This window comes from Topomyia yanbarensis, chromosome 1 (genome assembly GCF_030247195.1).
Source record: "Topomyia yanbarensis strain Yona2022 chromosome 1, ASM3024719v1, whole genome shotgun sequence".
Taxonomy (NCBI): domain Eukaryota; kingdom Metazoa; phylum Arthropoda; class Insecta; order Diptera; family Culicidae; genus Topomyia; species Topomyia yanbarensis.
The window spans coordinates 147,265,643-147,280,934 of NC_080670.1; the positions used below are offsets into that span (position 1 = coordinate 147,265,643).

The following is a 15,292-nucleotide window of genomic DNA, read 5'->3' on the forward strand; positions in this document are numbered from 1 at the left end:
TTTTTTTATTTCAAAAATCGAGAGGGCCACCCTAATTTTGTTTTACCTAAAATGAAGGGCACTTATTGTAGAGAATTTGTTCCAAAGACACTGAAATTCTAGTACTAACGGTTTATATGTTCTGGATTTTCGACCAAAAGAAGAAGAATTTCAGTTGTTAGTATTTTTCCAAAGGAGAAACTATCACATTGAAAATAATTGTTAATTTTCCATTTCTCGAACATCGTTTCGCACAAATTTTATTTAAAAATTTTCACAATGCTGTTGCCTTTACACAGTTCCCTAAAATATAAGAAAATTGTGGCATCTACCGATTGCATTCCGTCTAATTAAAACGAAATAATACAATCAGTGTTTTTTCAAATTCTAATAATCCTAACATCCATCAGTGTAAAATTGCACTGAGTATACAATGTTTTGAATTTCAAGCGAAATATTTTAAAGCTTAAAGCAGCCGCCTCAATGTAGATAATGTCGTGACTGCCGGATTGTTACTGAAGTTATTTGACCCTGAAAAAATGTCATTGTCTACATCATGACACTATATAGACTACGATAATATTTATAATGTTACTGGATTTCAAAATAAATATTCTTCAACATTCTACTAGAGCCGTATTTATAAATACAACCTCGTAATCATTTTTTAACGCACTATCATTCGTTTTTATGTGCCAAACCCTGATCGGGCACTAATTCAGACTTGAGAGAGGCGAGTAGTGTGTTGTGTCTTTGAAGCATTTGTCTGTGGAAGAAAAATCAACACTTTCAAAATAGCTATGTAGATCGCTAGATAATACAGCTTAATTACATGAATTAAATTGTGATTTTCACGCTTTCGTGCTGGTATTCCTATGTTCTGCGCAGCTGATAACGTTACATAGCCCGAGAAGCGCATCGTTTGTTTCGAAAGCAGGGATGTACTCAAAGAAGTACATATAGAACAAAACGAATATATAAGTTTCCCAAACCCGGTACCTCTTAATGTATGCGATCTATCCATACTATAATAACTATATTGTAAACATTTCAATAATTTCAATTTCCTTTCTCTCTTGGTATTTGTTGGATAAGTCCTCGCATTGTCTAGCAAATTACTGAATCTGGGCTGACTTGAAATTCTCATCGTTGAATCGCTCCAGCTGTGTTACTACAACTCTCCTCACTGACGGTCGATTAAAGCGACTAGTCAATGTACTAGTTGAGAGTGCATATTCGAATTGCGCTGCACACCCAGAAAGGGCATTTACTAACGATCATCGTTGGCGTAGAGTTCGGCTACGTTCATCTTCCGTTTCATTGGACTACGATGAGCAATCGACGGTCGACGTGATAATTTAGTGGATGAGAGTGTATAATTATAAACTATAAATGCATTTTGATTTGTTTTCGCATCGGTCTCGCTGCTTGTCTAGTTTGATTTAGAACTTGGCTCCGAAAAGTTAACATGGCGAAATACGCCTAAGCCGAAAGGCGAAACTTGGGGGTATTCAAGCGGGAACGAAAAATTAATGGGATTGAAAATTTGTGACAAATGGCTGTAGCGTTGTCGTAGTGGTCTTTACCGGCCACCACCGATCGCAATTTGAATATCGCTGGCAGTGCGGGTGGACAGTGAATCGATTGGGGAAGTGGCAATCTATTCGCATTAATGTTCCTATGAAATGAAATGTGCGTGATCAGGTGATGCTGGCCTGGAGGCGGTGAATCAAAGTTTTCGATTGAATTATTAAGTGTGTATTACAATACGGTTGAGAAAGTCTGGAAAAGGATCAATTTGTTTGTGAATAGTTTCTTTCATTCCATCGGTGAGAAAAATCATGCATCCTAATTTTAAATTGAATGCTCGGAGGGCTTCTAGAACATTCAAAGTTAGGTAAGTGACCCTTTCTGAAAACAGATTTAGCATTTCCTGTCGATCACTCGAAATTATTTTCGTTCATATTTCAAACTAGAAAAAGACGACAGAAATTGCATAACTCTACACTGCCATTCCAAGCATATCTGACCTATGTCGTATTTTATCGATTTTGACTTTTAATCGCCAAACGTTACAAAATCAAGTATATTTTCATGTAAACATTTCAAATCGTAGGGCTTGTTCTGAAAATGTCGGAATTTTGTTTTTGAATTTCATCTCATCGTGAAAGTTCTACGCATATCTGTCTTGTGAAATAAAATCAACGAATTATATGTTAAGGGAACATATAAATATTGTTTCCGTTAAAATATGAACTAAAGCAAAACAAATCCATGGTATTACATTTTAAAGCGGAACTTGGATTCTTTTCGAAATACTTTTTCTGTCTATGATCGCAAGTCAGTCCCAGAAAGATAGGCAATCCCATATAAAATATGATAAATATCCGATCATGGGTAGTTTAGAAGTCTAGCATAAGAGATGCCAATACAACATTCACACTTACACTGATGACGTTTACAGTTGATGCTGAAATTGAGTCTGTTTCAAAACAAAGTGCTATCAAATGAAATTGAATCCAGTTTCGAACCTAGGTTGGTTGCCCTTGGAACCGAAATCGGGTCGTAAAAGAATTCAGGTTCGCTCATACCCCCGCCGATTTTCGTGAATTCAACTCAGTTCTATTAAAAACAATTTTAGCATTGAAAATGCTTTACTCGGCTATATGGGGCTGGAGTAAAACGAAAATTTTAAATTCGATCCGCGTCACGAAAATGTGGCGTAATTTTAAACGACTGTGGCGCTGTAATTGTTGATGGATTTGTGTCGTTTAACCCTCCGGAAGTCGCGCAAATGGCTCACTGAACGAGTAGCCGCAGCTGCTCTAAGATGATTTCGCTAGATTTTCATAGCAGCGTGCACTCAGTGCACTAGTGCGACTTCCGGAAGCTTAAATACCAATCGATTCAGAGAAGTCCAACTTAAAAATTGATTGGCTCTTTAATTGGTATAATTGTATATTGGTGTTTAGCACTATTGAAAAATCCGTATTATTGTAAAAACATTGTGAAAATATAGTAAAGCAGACAGTTTTCGCTTACGTTTTGTTAACTGTGGATGGATTTTCATGATTCGAACACCAATCGATTGTTATCAAATTTATTTGTGTATTTTATTAGCACACTATTGAAAAATCGATAAATCTGAAAAAAATAGTAAATATATATACAATTTTCTCAAATTTGCACAAGACTGTGTTAGTCCTCATCTCGATACTCATAAGCTTCTTACACATTTTATCGCTTGATATAAAAGGAATGTTTCTAACCTAATCCCTTCATTGCCATACCTATTCTGCTGGCTATTGGCTTTCTCGATCTTGTGTATATTTATCAAAAATTAAGTCGTTTTTTAACTTTTTAACCAAACTGTGTTTTTTTTTAAATATTCTTCAATATTTTCTACACCATGTCCCATTAACAAAATAACTAAAAACGTTGATCTAATTTTGTGACACACGATCAAACATCGGTATAAACAGAACTTCTGTTCGGACAGGACACCACAGGGGGATTTAGCGTGAAGCCGGTGCTAATCTATTCCGACAATACGTTAGTGTCGGTTTCTGATGAGACGAAGTCAAAACACACCCATGACATTGTTTAAATTACCGAAAATTTTCGCCTGGGGAGAAATTTTGATGTTTACCCAATTCTTCCTCCTTAGGAAGGAATATACCACACTACTTTTTGCATTGAGAAAAATAACATAACAAGGTTTGGAATGGTTAACAATCAAACAAGGTAGTTTACGTATTGTCCCCAAAACCAAGACAAATAAAATACAATCAGTTAGAAAATGGTTCTACAAATGTAACTATAGCCACCAATCACTATGGTTTCATTTAGGTTAGATTATTAAGGAAATATTACAAGAAAACACACACTGTTTAGGTGGATTTTTATGGAAAATGTGCTCAACATCCATTATTGAAACTTTCCATGAATTATCAATTCAAAATAATACATAGACCAGCGGAAAAAAATTTTGTGCATCCTTTTGGTCTAGTTACCCCATAGTGTGGCGATGGTGGAACATAAGCGAGATGGCGAATTACTGGTTTATACCGTGGGTATGTGCAGTGCAGAAAAGGCTCAAATCGTTTCAAAGGATTCTCATCCCGTATCACAAGACAGTGTCAAAATCGCGTATTTTTTCAATTCTAGGAAAAGAGGTTTTAAGCAAAATTCAAGTTATGGTAGTTGAAAATCAATAATGTTGGACATTTTCAATGCACAAGAGTGTCCCCCAATGTGCCAAAATAAAGATTACTCCAGGAAAAATTTCAGTTAAAAGGTGTACTGTCAGTTGAAAATCAATAGTTGTCGACATTTTAAATGCATAAGGAGGCCTGCCAATTGGAGATGGGCGAATGAATCACAAATCGATCAAAAGAATCGACATTTCAAAAAGAATGAATGAAGCGCAATTCTTTTTTAAAGAACTGCGATTCACTGAAAAAGTGACTAATTATTGAGAGATTCACTGAAACGTGCACGCCGCACCCAGGGTTGCCACTATTTTTCAAAGAATATCTGGCAGATCAAATAAAAATGTCTGGAAAAATCTGTCACTTAACAGTGACCTCAAAGTCATCAAAATTTATCAATAGATTTTTAATAAATTTGGGAAAATATGTCCAAATTTCCAAAATGTGAGTGCAAACACTTCTATAATTCAAAAATCTGGCAGAATGAGAGGTTTGTCTTTTTGTCTGGAAGCTGCAAAAAACTCTGGCTGTGCCAGATAAATCTGGCATAATAGCATCCCTGGCCGCACCAGCTGCTTCCTAAATGCCGCTGTAACGTTGCCAGTAAGTTTTTGGTGTAACTAGCACTTGTATTGGCTATTTGTGCTTGAAATTAAGTAATGTAGCGGTAGTAATAAGCCTCCCATTTTGGTTTAAACGCAAGGACAGTTTTTAAAACAGAATTTAATTAACCAATTTTATCAATTCTGTAATCTAAAAAGAACTTTTGAATTATACTGAACGTGGTGAATTTGGTACCACTTGCACCTGGTATAAACAACCTACACAAAACGCTGCATAACGCAGGGCTGTTTTTTGGAACAACATGTGCTATCATTCAGCCCTTCGTTATGCAAAATCGTGATATTATGACAGATGGGCTAAGCCATGGTTGCCAAAATTAAATCTGTGTGTTTGTCCTAAAAAATCTTTTCATCTGTATTTACTCCTCGAAAAATCTGTGTTTATATCTATATCGAATCAGTTGAGTCGTTTATCCTTTTACTGGATTATCTATCGAAGATATTAATTCCTGTGGTTTAAATCAGTCAAGCAAGGACCTGTTTACATTTTCATAAAGAAACACTACAAATCGTTCTGATATTTTACATCCAGAAACTTTAACTTTATCGAACTTGCACAATGGAAAAATAATTTTCTTCTTCATTTAATGACTTCTGTTGATATATAATGTTATATACATTGAGTTGACCAATGTAGCTGTCGAATTTGCGGACAAAATTGAGAAATAACAAAGCACAGAGCATTACAATTAACGTTTCTGGAAGTAGACTACAGCGAGCCGTTTTCTGGGTGCTAACCTGAGTGTATTACAAACCTGTACCTTTCAGAGTGAGTGACCACTTTCAAAAATGAAGATGTATTTTAATATAGAGGGCTAAGCTGAGAGAGACAGAGAGGAACTATTAGTGAAACTTAAAAAAATATTTCTTAAAACAGTTTTTGTAACATCATTTTTCAAAAATCTGTATATCTGTACATACACGCAAAAATCTGTATATCTCTGCATACAGATTCTTGGTCTGAAAATGGCTGAAAAATCTGTATAAATACAGATTATTCTGTATTTTTGGTAACCCTGCTAAGCGCGATGTTTCACACGAGGGATTGCCCTTCCTATGATCACTCTCAGGGATAGACCGTTCCAACCAGCCCCCTGTCAAGGACGACGTCTCTGTACAGCCAGCATCACTGCCATGAAAGGCAAAACATTGATTTTGAACCGAATGATTAGAAGCTGTATTTAGTTACAAAATGTCGATTTTCTGAATGATATGATATTAAATCATCGCACAAGATGCAAAACGTCGTGTGGAATGCTTGAATATCGATCATAGTGCCGAACATAATTCTTTGTTTGGGGCTTTATAGCTATAACGCCCCATATATGTCGGTCGCTGTCAAACTCCATATGACGGTATAGGGTTGCCAGGAGGCTGGTTCCAACATCAAATTATGGTCTTGTCAAATTTTGGTCTTGTCAAACTGCAAATCAATATTAATTCTTCAAAAGGGCTAAAGAGATTTTTGTAAACAAACTTATTTTGCTCATTATTCCGCTGCGGAGTTGATTTTCATGAAAAATATACATGAATCAACATCTTTATCCTTGGTAGAATCTATTTAAAATGTTTTTTTGGGTTGAAATTGAACCAATTAACGAGAAATCGGCAAAACAAAAGTTTGTTTACAAATCTTATTAGCCCTATTCAAAAGTTGATATGGAAATGACGTGAAAACCCAAGATGGTACCAGATAAGGTATAGGCATTAGAGTGGGACATGGTTATATGAAAAAAATAAAATTTCGCTCCGAGTAACTTTTTGGGTCCCATTTAGCTCCCAGAACAACTCTGCAAATTTTTAGTTCGGTCGGTGAAACTATATTTTTGCGCCCACTGTTTAAAGTTTACATGGGATTTCGTATGGGGAAAACGTCTTTTGCAAATTAATTCTTCCAAGAGTCACCCGTTACCTCCTAAAAATAAATAGATGCATGATTTTTATAGGAAATTTGTCAAGGAAACAAAGTCTAGAAGACCACGAAACGATCTGATGCTAGTGGAAAAAGTTATTAAGCAAAAACCGATTGATGCCCTGAAGATTAATGAAAATTTTACTTTTCATAGCATCACTGCTGCTGACGGTCGAATTATATACAAAATCTTTAATTTTCTCTTATTATGTACAAAAGAAGACTCAATTTATCCCTGAAAACTCTTGCGAAGTGGCCAGACAGTATAGAAAAATGATTTGGAGACATTAAGAGAAGATCAAAACAAAATTGCATATAATTGGACAACCAACAACAGTGGTGCTAGAAACAATGAATATTTTATCAATCGTCAGAGCATCAATTGGTTTCAGCTTAATAACTTTTTTCTCAAGCGTCAGATCGTTTCGTAGTTTTTGAGACTTTGCTTCTGTGTTAAATTTCCTACAAAAGCCACATAACGGTTTATTTTTAAGAAGCAATGGGCGACTCCTGGAGGAATTATTTTGTGAAAGTTAATTTTCCCATATAAAATCCCATGTAAACTTTAAATAGTGGGCGCAAAAATATAGTTTCAGGGATCAAGCTAATAATTTGCACAGATGTTCTAGGACCCAAATGGTACCCAAAAAGTTGCTCGGAGCTGGAATCTATTTTTTGTCCCACCCTAATAGGCATACGTAAAGCGAGAGTTTTGGTTTTACGATTGGCAAGATCGACATTGCGTAAATACTGATTCACTTCCCAAAAAAGAGGGTAATAAAAACGAAATTGATTAAAACAATGTTTTGAATATAGAAACTAGTGCTTTCAGCCTCTCAAAGCGTTTGCCACCAAAAATATTATTGTACACACATGCATACACCTTATGCAGATTATCTTGAATCTGCTTTGCGTTTGTCAAATCTGCCACTCTTCTTATTCTTATCCGGACACGCTCTTTTTCCCTTTGGGGCAGACCCTCAGTTTCACAGAGCGCGGCCGTTCCTTTCGATCGGGAAAGGCCGCGTGGAATTTTGGGGAAATGAGTTACTCTCTGTTTACTTTCTCTTTTGTTAATAATTCGGTCACTTTAACATTTATCCCTTAACTCTTTCCATAATATGCTAGTTAAAACCACCGTCATTCGATCTGTACTGTAAAATAAGTGAAAAGTGTTATAATGACGCCGTAAAAATTGAAGGAGAAAGTAAACAAAGCGAGTAACTCATTGCAGATGTCTTTTTGAAAAAAAAAACGCTCAAGGAAATTTATTGCCCTAATATTATGAGCCCAATGAGATCGAACCAGAACCGAAAGAGCCGAGTTGCCAGTTTGTCATAGGAATGAGCGAAGTCGATGCGATTTTTTCAAAATCGATTTTTTCAGCTTGAAAAATCGATTTTTTGTATCCGATTTTTTCGGTTCAATATTTGATAACATCGATTTTATTGATTCAATAAAATCGACTTGGTGAAATCGATTTTTCTTTCAAAATTCCCATTGAAAAAAACGCGATTTTTTCCACAATCGATCTTTTTACCTCGAAAAACCTTTTAACCTCGATTTTTTGCATCGAATTTTCCGGTCTCGATGTTTGACAACATCGATGTTTTCGCATTCAAAAGATCGATGTAGCAAAATCGATTTTATTTTTCACAAGGCCCATCACTAGTTTGCCATGATTATGAAACAAAACGAATGACAAACATGGAACACTGTTTGTTTACAGTTAAATTTGATATTGTCAAATACTAGCAGAACCTCTTCTCACACTCACATGTAATCCAACTATTTGATGGAAGGAAAGAAAATTAGTTAACCCTACTCTTTTCGGAATTATGCTAAAACTCTTATACATACCTTCAATGTTAACATTCTTTCTAGTAGTATACGAGAAACATAAAATGAATTGCTGCATTATTGAAAATGGAACTATGATAGACAATTTCTTCAAATATATGTAACACGAAACCGTATCTTAAAGCCCTGGATTCTTTTTTCGTTTTATCTCAAACAATCATTTTTCAAAGTACTAAAACGAGTCACTGAATCGATCAAAAGAGTCGATTCATTTTAGTAAGTGAATCGGATACGGTTCGCTCTCCAAACTGAATCGGTTTGCCCATCTCTAGTTTTGAGTATTCGTACACATCTTACACCTACCTACAGTATTTTACTTTGCTTGAACATTTTGTCAAATCACAATTTAGAAAACTTGTTAACTCATATTCATATGGAATATGCGTCGAAGTCAAATCGCAGAAAAGAAATGCAATATTTTCAATAAGTACACTTGGAGCAAGTTTATTTCTATTTGATACTGTTTTCCTGGCGTAATACCATCTTGCCCCATACATGCCAGAGCAGCCGGGGTATGTTGGCGAGATTTACGCGTCTTCACAACTGAAGATAACTTATTTAAATAGTCAAATTGACTCAACATCCTCGACCTGATTTAAAATGTGCACTAATAGGTTATTGTGCTAAATTACATGATTACGATTTAAACTCTGATAAAATTCTGAGATGTAGCCAACAGCATGCATTAAAGGTTTTACAATGTGCTGATTGCTGAGTTTTTGATTTCATATAAAAAATTAGCGCCAACAACTAGTCCCGGACTCCCCTGCTTAATTCACATGAACCATAAACATAACAAAATAATGTGTTCCCAAAGCCGATAACTATGAGTTCTGAAACAATCAGGTTTGTAATAAAAACGCAACAAAAAACAGGAATAAAAGTTTCGTGAACTAGTTCCAACAGATCACAATTTTGCAATTTATTCGTGAGCCTATTCACACTCATTTTTAGAAACATGCATTCAATGATTATATCGTGATCTCATTCACGAGAATACTTTATTGTTCTTGGTCACATTATTGTATTGTTATCTGCTTCATTGTACATAGTAAAGTTTTTTAAACGATATTGTCTCATCAGAACATCAAAATTATAAAGCAAAAAAGCATATTAAAATATTATCTTATTTTAGAATTCTATATCCAAAGGTTTTTACATGTTCTATGAATTAAAAAAATAGAAAAAAAACAGTCCAAAACAATGTACGATTGAGTGGTAAAAACGGTTGCCATAACCAGGGGTGTATAATAGGGTGAGCATGGGAATCGCAGCGGGCTCTGTATGTTTTTGTTTCTCGGTGACTCCGTACGGATCACGAGTGTGAACTTCCTCAATGATGGTGCTGGCGGTTAATTTTGAGATACTTGACACAGCTTATACCGTCAATATTACCAGTACAGCAGCCACAAATTTGGCAATTGTTTGTGGTATAGGTAATAGTATTAAGGAGAGCGTCTGGTGTAAAGTGCTCAAACCGACAGAAATTTTTTCCTACGATTTTGAAGCAAGGATGGCAATGAATTTTTTGAGTAATGTTAAGATCTATTTATACATTCATTGTGTACGAAAAAAAAGTTCAGTCACGCAGAGCCACACATACGAGCGTTCCAAGAGTAGACGTTCAACCATTTCCACGTCGAGGAGCGTCGCGGAGAACACGATAACTCTTGGTAAAATTGTCTGACACATGAAATGCAATAGGATTTGTAAAGCTTATACTCATGTTTCTAACAGAATCTTTTCCAGGATTCTGATTAAATCCGGCCAAGAATCTCTGCTCAACATTATGCCGGAATCTTTTTTCTTTTAAGAATTCTTTTGGAATACTGCTCAGGATTCTAGTGATATTTTCTTCGGATATTGATATAACCCAGCTCGGGATTCGGATGAAATTCTGATGCATAAGATTGTGACGGTGTTTTGCTTCGTAACTCATGTTTCTAATGCAATCTTGTGAAATCTGATTGAGAATCCTTAGTCCTAAGGAGGATGAACATAACAGTCTCAAAAGGTTTCAACAAAATCCTGAGAATGATCCATCAGCATCATAAACGATTTCATCAGAATCGAGGAGATTCACAGAAACGTTCGACCAGAGTGTTGGACTCGATGGCAGAATAACTCTGACAAAATGTTTCATTGAGAATAAACGTATATCAACCGCAATTCAAATGATTTAGCAAACAAAAACGCAAAGTGGCTTATTATTATGTTGCGACAAACCGTAGTCGTTGCTTGTTGCGTCCAAATATTGAGTAGAAGTTTGGTACACCGTACCACAATGAAATCTTCTCTGGGAAAATAGTTCTATAGAACCAATCTTGTGATGACCCTTACAGTGAAAATTCACGAAGATATTATTTATTGCTACACGTACTACATTTATTATGCACATTGCATTAAGTGGTTATATATGTTGATATGCGGGAAAAAAAGGGAAAAGTTTGAATTTTTATAAAGGTATGTAGGGTGGATGTACCAATAGTCGCATACTTAAGGAAAACTTTTGATAAAAAATCGACCTATGGGTAATGTTAATACATTAAACGAAAGCTGTCAGTCCCTACTTCATCGGAAAAATATAAAGATGGTTTAATAATCAATTTATGTATTCAAAACCGCTTGTACCACTATAGGAACACATGTACCAATAGTGGTGCAATCGCTTATTTCGGTTCCTATTGTTGCAAATCCCATTGCTTTCTTATGGGATTTGCAACTATAGGTACACTATATCAACTTTAGGTGCAAGGGAGCTCAAAATTCTAAGAAAATCATTTTTTTTCAATGGTTATTTGAGCAAATTTCAAGGATAACAGTTTTATTGTCGCATAATTTTAGTGCGATGAATCGATAAAAAAATATTTGTTGATGATTGGTACCTTAGTTAGGCGTATAACCCACTACTGCAACTATTGGTACACCTCAACTATAGGAGCACCCACCCTAGCCATATTTTTATGAAATACTTGTTATACGTTTAGCGTAGTACAATGTCCAATTTGCAAAATCCACTTGAGAAAACTAAAAAAATATTAATAACTGTCGAAGCTATAGCAATTTCCGTAAAACGCGTTTTTTAAAGAAATTTGCCGTAACTACGATTCCAGTCCAACAGCTCAACAGAAAACATCCAACTAAAAAAAATCATTAGTATATGTACCTGTGATGTCCTTGAACGATCGATTAAAAAAAAATTCCTTTTTTTGGAATTTATTTTCACCTGAAAAAAAATTATTGAAAAATTCATAACAATAATATGAAAATTTTGACGAAAAAATTGAATCGTTCAAGGACACGGCAGTTAAATTACGAACAAGTGAAAAAATGTTTTGAGATCGGTTGAAAACTTTTCCGGCTATCGTGGTCACCACAAAGACGCTTTTAGGAAACATGATTTCGAGATAATCGCGTTTGAAGTTTCAAGTATAAGCAACACCTCCAAGCAAGACGAAAAACACTATAACTTTGGGTCCACTGCTCCGATCTCTATAAAAATTTGAGGTAACATTCTTAAGAACCTGAGATTTACGATAGAAGAATTAAAAAAAATCGATTTTTTGGCCGACCTCAACATATATAACCCCTTAACTAAGTGCATCATATTGTTAAAACAGTCAAAGAGATTCACTGTTATTTCGTATTGTGCGTTAATGCGCATTCATCGTAATTTGTAATCTGTAGCTAAATAATACCCCCGAATACCATGTGTAACAGTAATGGAATAAATCTATCCAAAGTGAACATACATTGAACACATTAATTGTTTACTCAGAAATAATTGGATTACAATCGTAAATGGGTTTTAAATCGCCGGTAACGTTTCGTCACGACTGAACATTCAACAGCAGTTTCATTAGATTTTACACAACAGGTGCTTTAGTTTTTTTCTATTGTCGCAAGCCAATTGCCTATCACAGACCTGCTCTATGACACTAAAGGGTGTTCGTTAAAAGCGCATCCAGTGGGCAAAATACATAATGCTTTTATCGGTTCTACTCTTCTGCTGTTCTTGATTTTTTAGTTCGACATGTGTAAGTACCTATATACTGAACACACACCTATGATGCTGGAAATTAACCCTTTTGCATTGCACTAGGTACCAAATAACTAGCTATATTACATACCCCGATCAACGTCACTTACACTGGTTATGAGGGGTTGTAGTGAAGCACTGGAGGTCTAATTGAATAATACGATTGCCCTTTTAATGAATGCATTCGAAAACAATGCATTAGCATAGGTAATAATTTTCTCCATTTCCATTGTTTTGAGCCCGTTGTTTTTCACACAGGTAAAAAGGAAAATGACGACCGACAACTACGTCATCAATAATAACCCAGAATGCCCAGCTTTGTTATACATTCATACTACATGTAATTAAAGCCTTCGGGTGTGTTCAAAGGATAGTTTAAATTTCTTATGAGTTACGTCGTGTCGTTAAGGGGGTCACTGCCCTCTCAGCACTAGTTAATGTTGGGATGCTAGGGTATGAATTATCTATAAATTTTTAGAATATTTTCATGACAAATGATAGCAACTCAATGTTTTTTTGGTGCGGTTTGATGAATTTCAGTTTCAGTAATAAGGACTGAGTGGAGGCACCGTTTATTGTGCTAATACTAATATAGATGCGATCTCTATTAGTGGTAGTTATGTTATCAGCTTGGTTTTTGCTAGACCTTCTTTTTTTACTGAGATAACGTGTCACTCTGCTTACATCCACATTCCATCCCGATCAATACATTATGGACAAGGCGTTGTTAAACGATTTTAATGTTACCAACTATTGTTGGGACGGAAATGTAAAAATAAAAATTATGCTCAAGACTGCATATATAACTCGGAAGATAGTTTAATACGACTGATCAAAATCAGTATTTCTTATCTTAGAAAAGCCCAGAGAATCAATTGAAGATAACTAGATTAATCTCATAAAACGTATACATCCAAATTACCCCAATTCTTCGCACAACTAAAGTTTGAAGTTAATCCTGGCCTTATATTCCGGTAAAAGGCTATATGCGGCGGATCAAAAGTAATTGGTAATTGTTATGTATAAAAGCCCAGGTTATCGTTTGAATATAGTTAGTCTGACCGCCCGAAACGTGTTTGCTCATTTTACTCCAATTCCTCCCATAACTCAAGGATAAAGTTAGATCTAGCTCTACATTTTAGAAAGAGGCTGAATGCGGCTGATCAAAAGTAGTATTTCTCGTGCAAACAATTCTAGGGAATCATACGTCTCCCAACCTTTGAACGGAACGGATCGTTATATTTCACAGTGGTGTTCGGTGTGTAAATTTCAGTGATTCAAGGTCATCCTTTGTTCGTTCGTTAGCTACCATTCTGCTGGTGCCGGCAGTAAATCCAGTACATTGTTTTCGCTGGTGCGGAACAATCGACGTTGTTTGCAGATAAGTTTTGCTTTATTTTTTTTTCCTCGTTTGCTTTCTTTCCTTTTCCCTACTTTTACTCTACCCTGTAATCAAATAATAAGACACATTCCCGTTTATATAACGCTCTGCCCTCGTGCTTAAATGGCCGAGGGCGAAATACCATCTGATGTAATCATGGAAGTCCCTGATCCCCCTAATACTCGCATTGCTCCCCGTATAAAGCAGTACCCAGAAGGTTCCTCTGGGCCATGGGTGGTATATTTTCGGACCGGAGAGAAATCGGTTAATATATTAAAACTTTCTCGAGATCTGACTGCTAATTACCCGGCCGTAACTCAGATAACACGTGTTCGGGCAAACAAGATACGTGTTCTAGTGAGTGATCTCGGCCAGGCAAACGCGATTGCTTGCTGTGAGCGCTTTACGCGGGAATTTAAAGCGTACGTGCCTTGTGTGGCCTGTGAAATCGATGGGGTAGTGTCCGAACCGGGCCTGAAATGCGAAGAACTGTTGGAGCACGGGGTTGGCTGCTTTAAGGACCCCTCACTTGAACAGATTAAGATCTTGGAATGCAAACAATTGTATACCGCAAACACCGAGGGAGGTAAGACTACCTACTCTCTATCAGGCTCGATTCGGGTGACATTCGCCGGGTCCTCTCTTCCCAACTACATCCTCCTTGACAAGGTTCGCCTACCAGTTCGCCTGTTCGTACCGCGGGTCATGAACTGCAGCAATTGCAAGCAGTTGGGCCACACAGCCACATATTGTGGAAATAAGAAACGATGCGGCAAATGCGAAGGAGAGCATGAGGATGACTCTTGCGACAAAGAAACTGAAAAGTGTATTTGCTGCGGGGGCCCTTCACATGCTCTTAAATCATGTCCTGCGTACAAGCAGCGCGGGGATAAAATTAAGCGCTCCCTTAAGGAACGCTCAAGGCGTTCTTATGCAGAAATGCTAAAGAATGCTTCGCCATCTGTCCTGTCCGAAAATCCCTATGCTGGTTTGGCTAACGTTGAGCAAGAATCTGACGACCCACGAGAGGGAACATCTTTGGTTAACCCAGGGGAATCCAGGAAGAGGAGAAATCCAGCCTCCCCTACATTGCCTCGTAAGGGTGCCAAGGTGTCGTCCACTCAGAGTGCGCCATCTACAACCAATAAATCCAACGGAAGTGATGCACAAAAGCCGAAGCAATTTGCTCCAGGACTTGGAAATATTAATTCTAACAAGGAGTACCCACCACTTCCAGGGACATCCAAAACCCCAAGTGTCCCCTTTTTTCAAACAGATACTCAGTCC

General features: G+C 36.6%; 1 protein-coding gene across 1 annotated transcript in view; it reads left to right on the plus strand.

Moving 5' to 3' along the window:
- Window positions 1–1,262: 1,262 nt before the first annotated feature.
- LOC131676833 (cAMP-specific 3',5'-cyclic phosphodiesterase) overlaps window positions 1,263–15,292 on the plus strand; it is a 132,635-nt gene continuing 118,605 nt past the window's right edge. Inside the window, exon 1 of the mRNA XM_058956215.1 lies at window positions 1,263–1,876. Within this exon, the coding sequence (XP_058812198.1) occupies window positions 1,821–1,876 (56 nt within the window). The 5' untranslated portion in view covers window positions 1,263–1,820. The remainder of the gene's footprint in view (window positions 1,877–15,292) is intronic.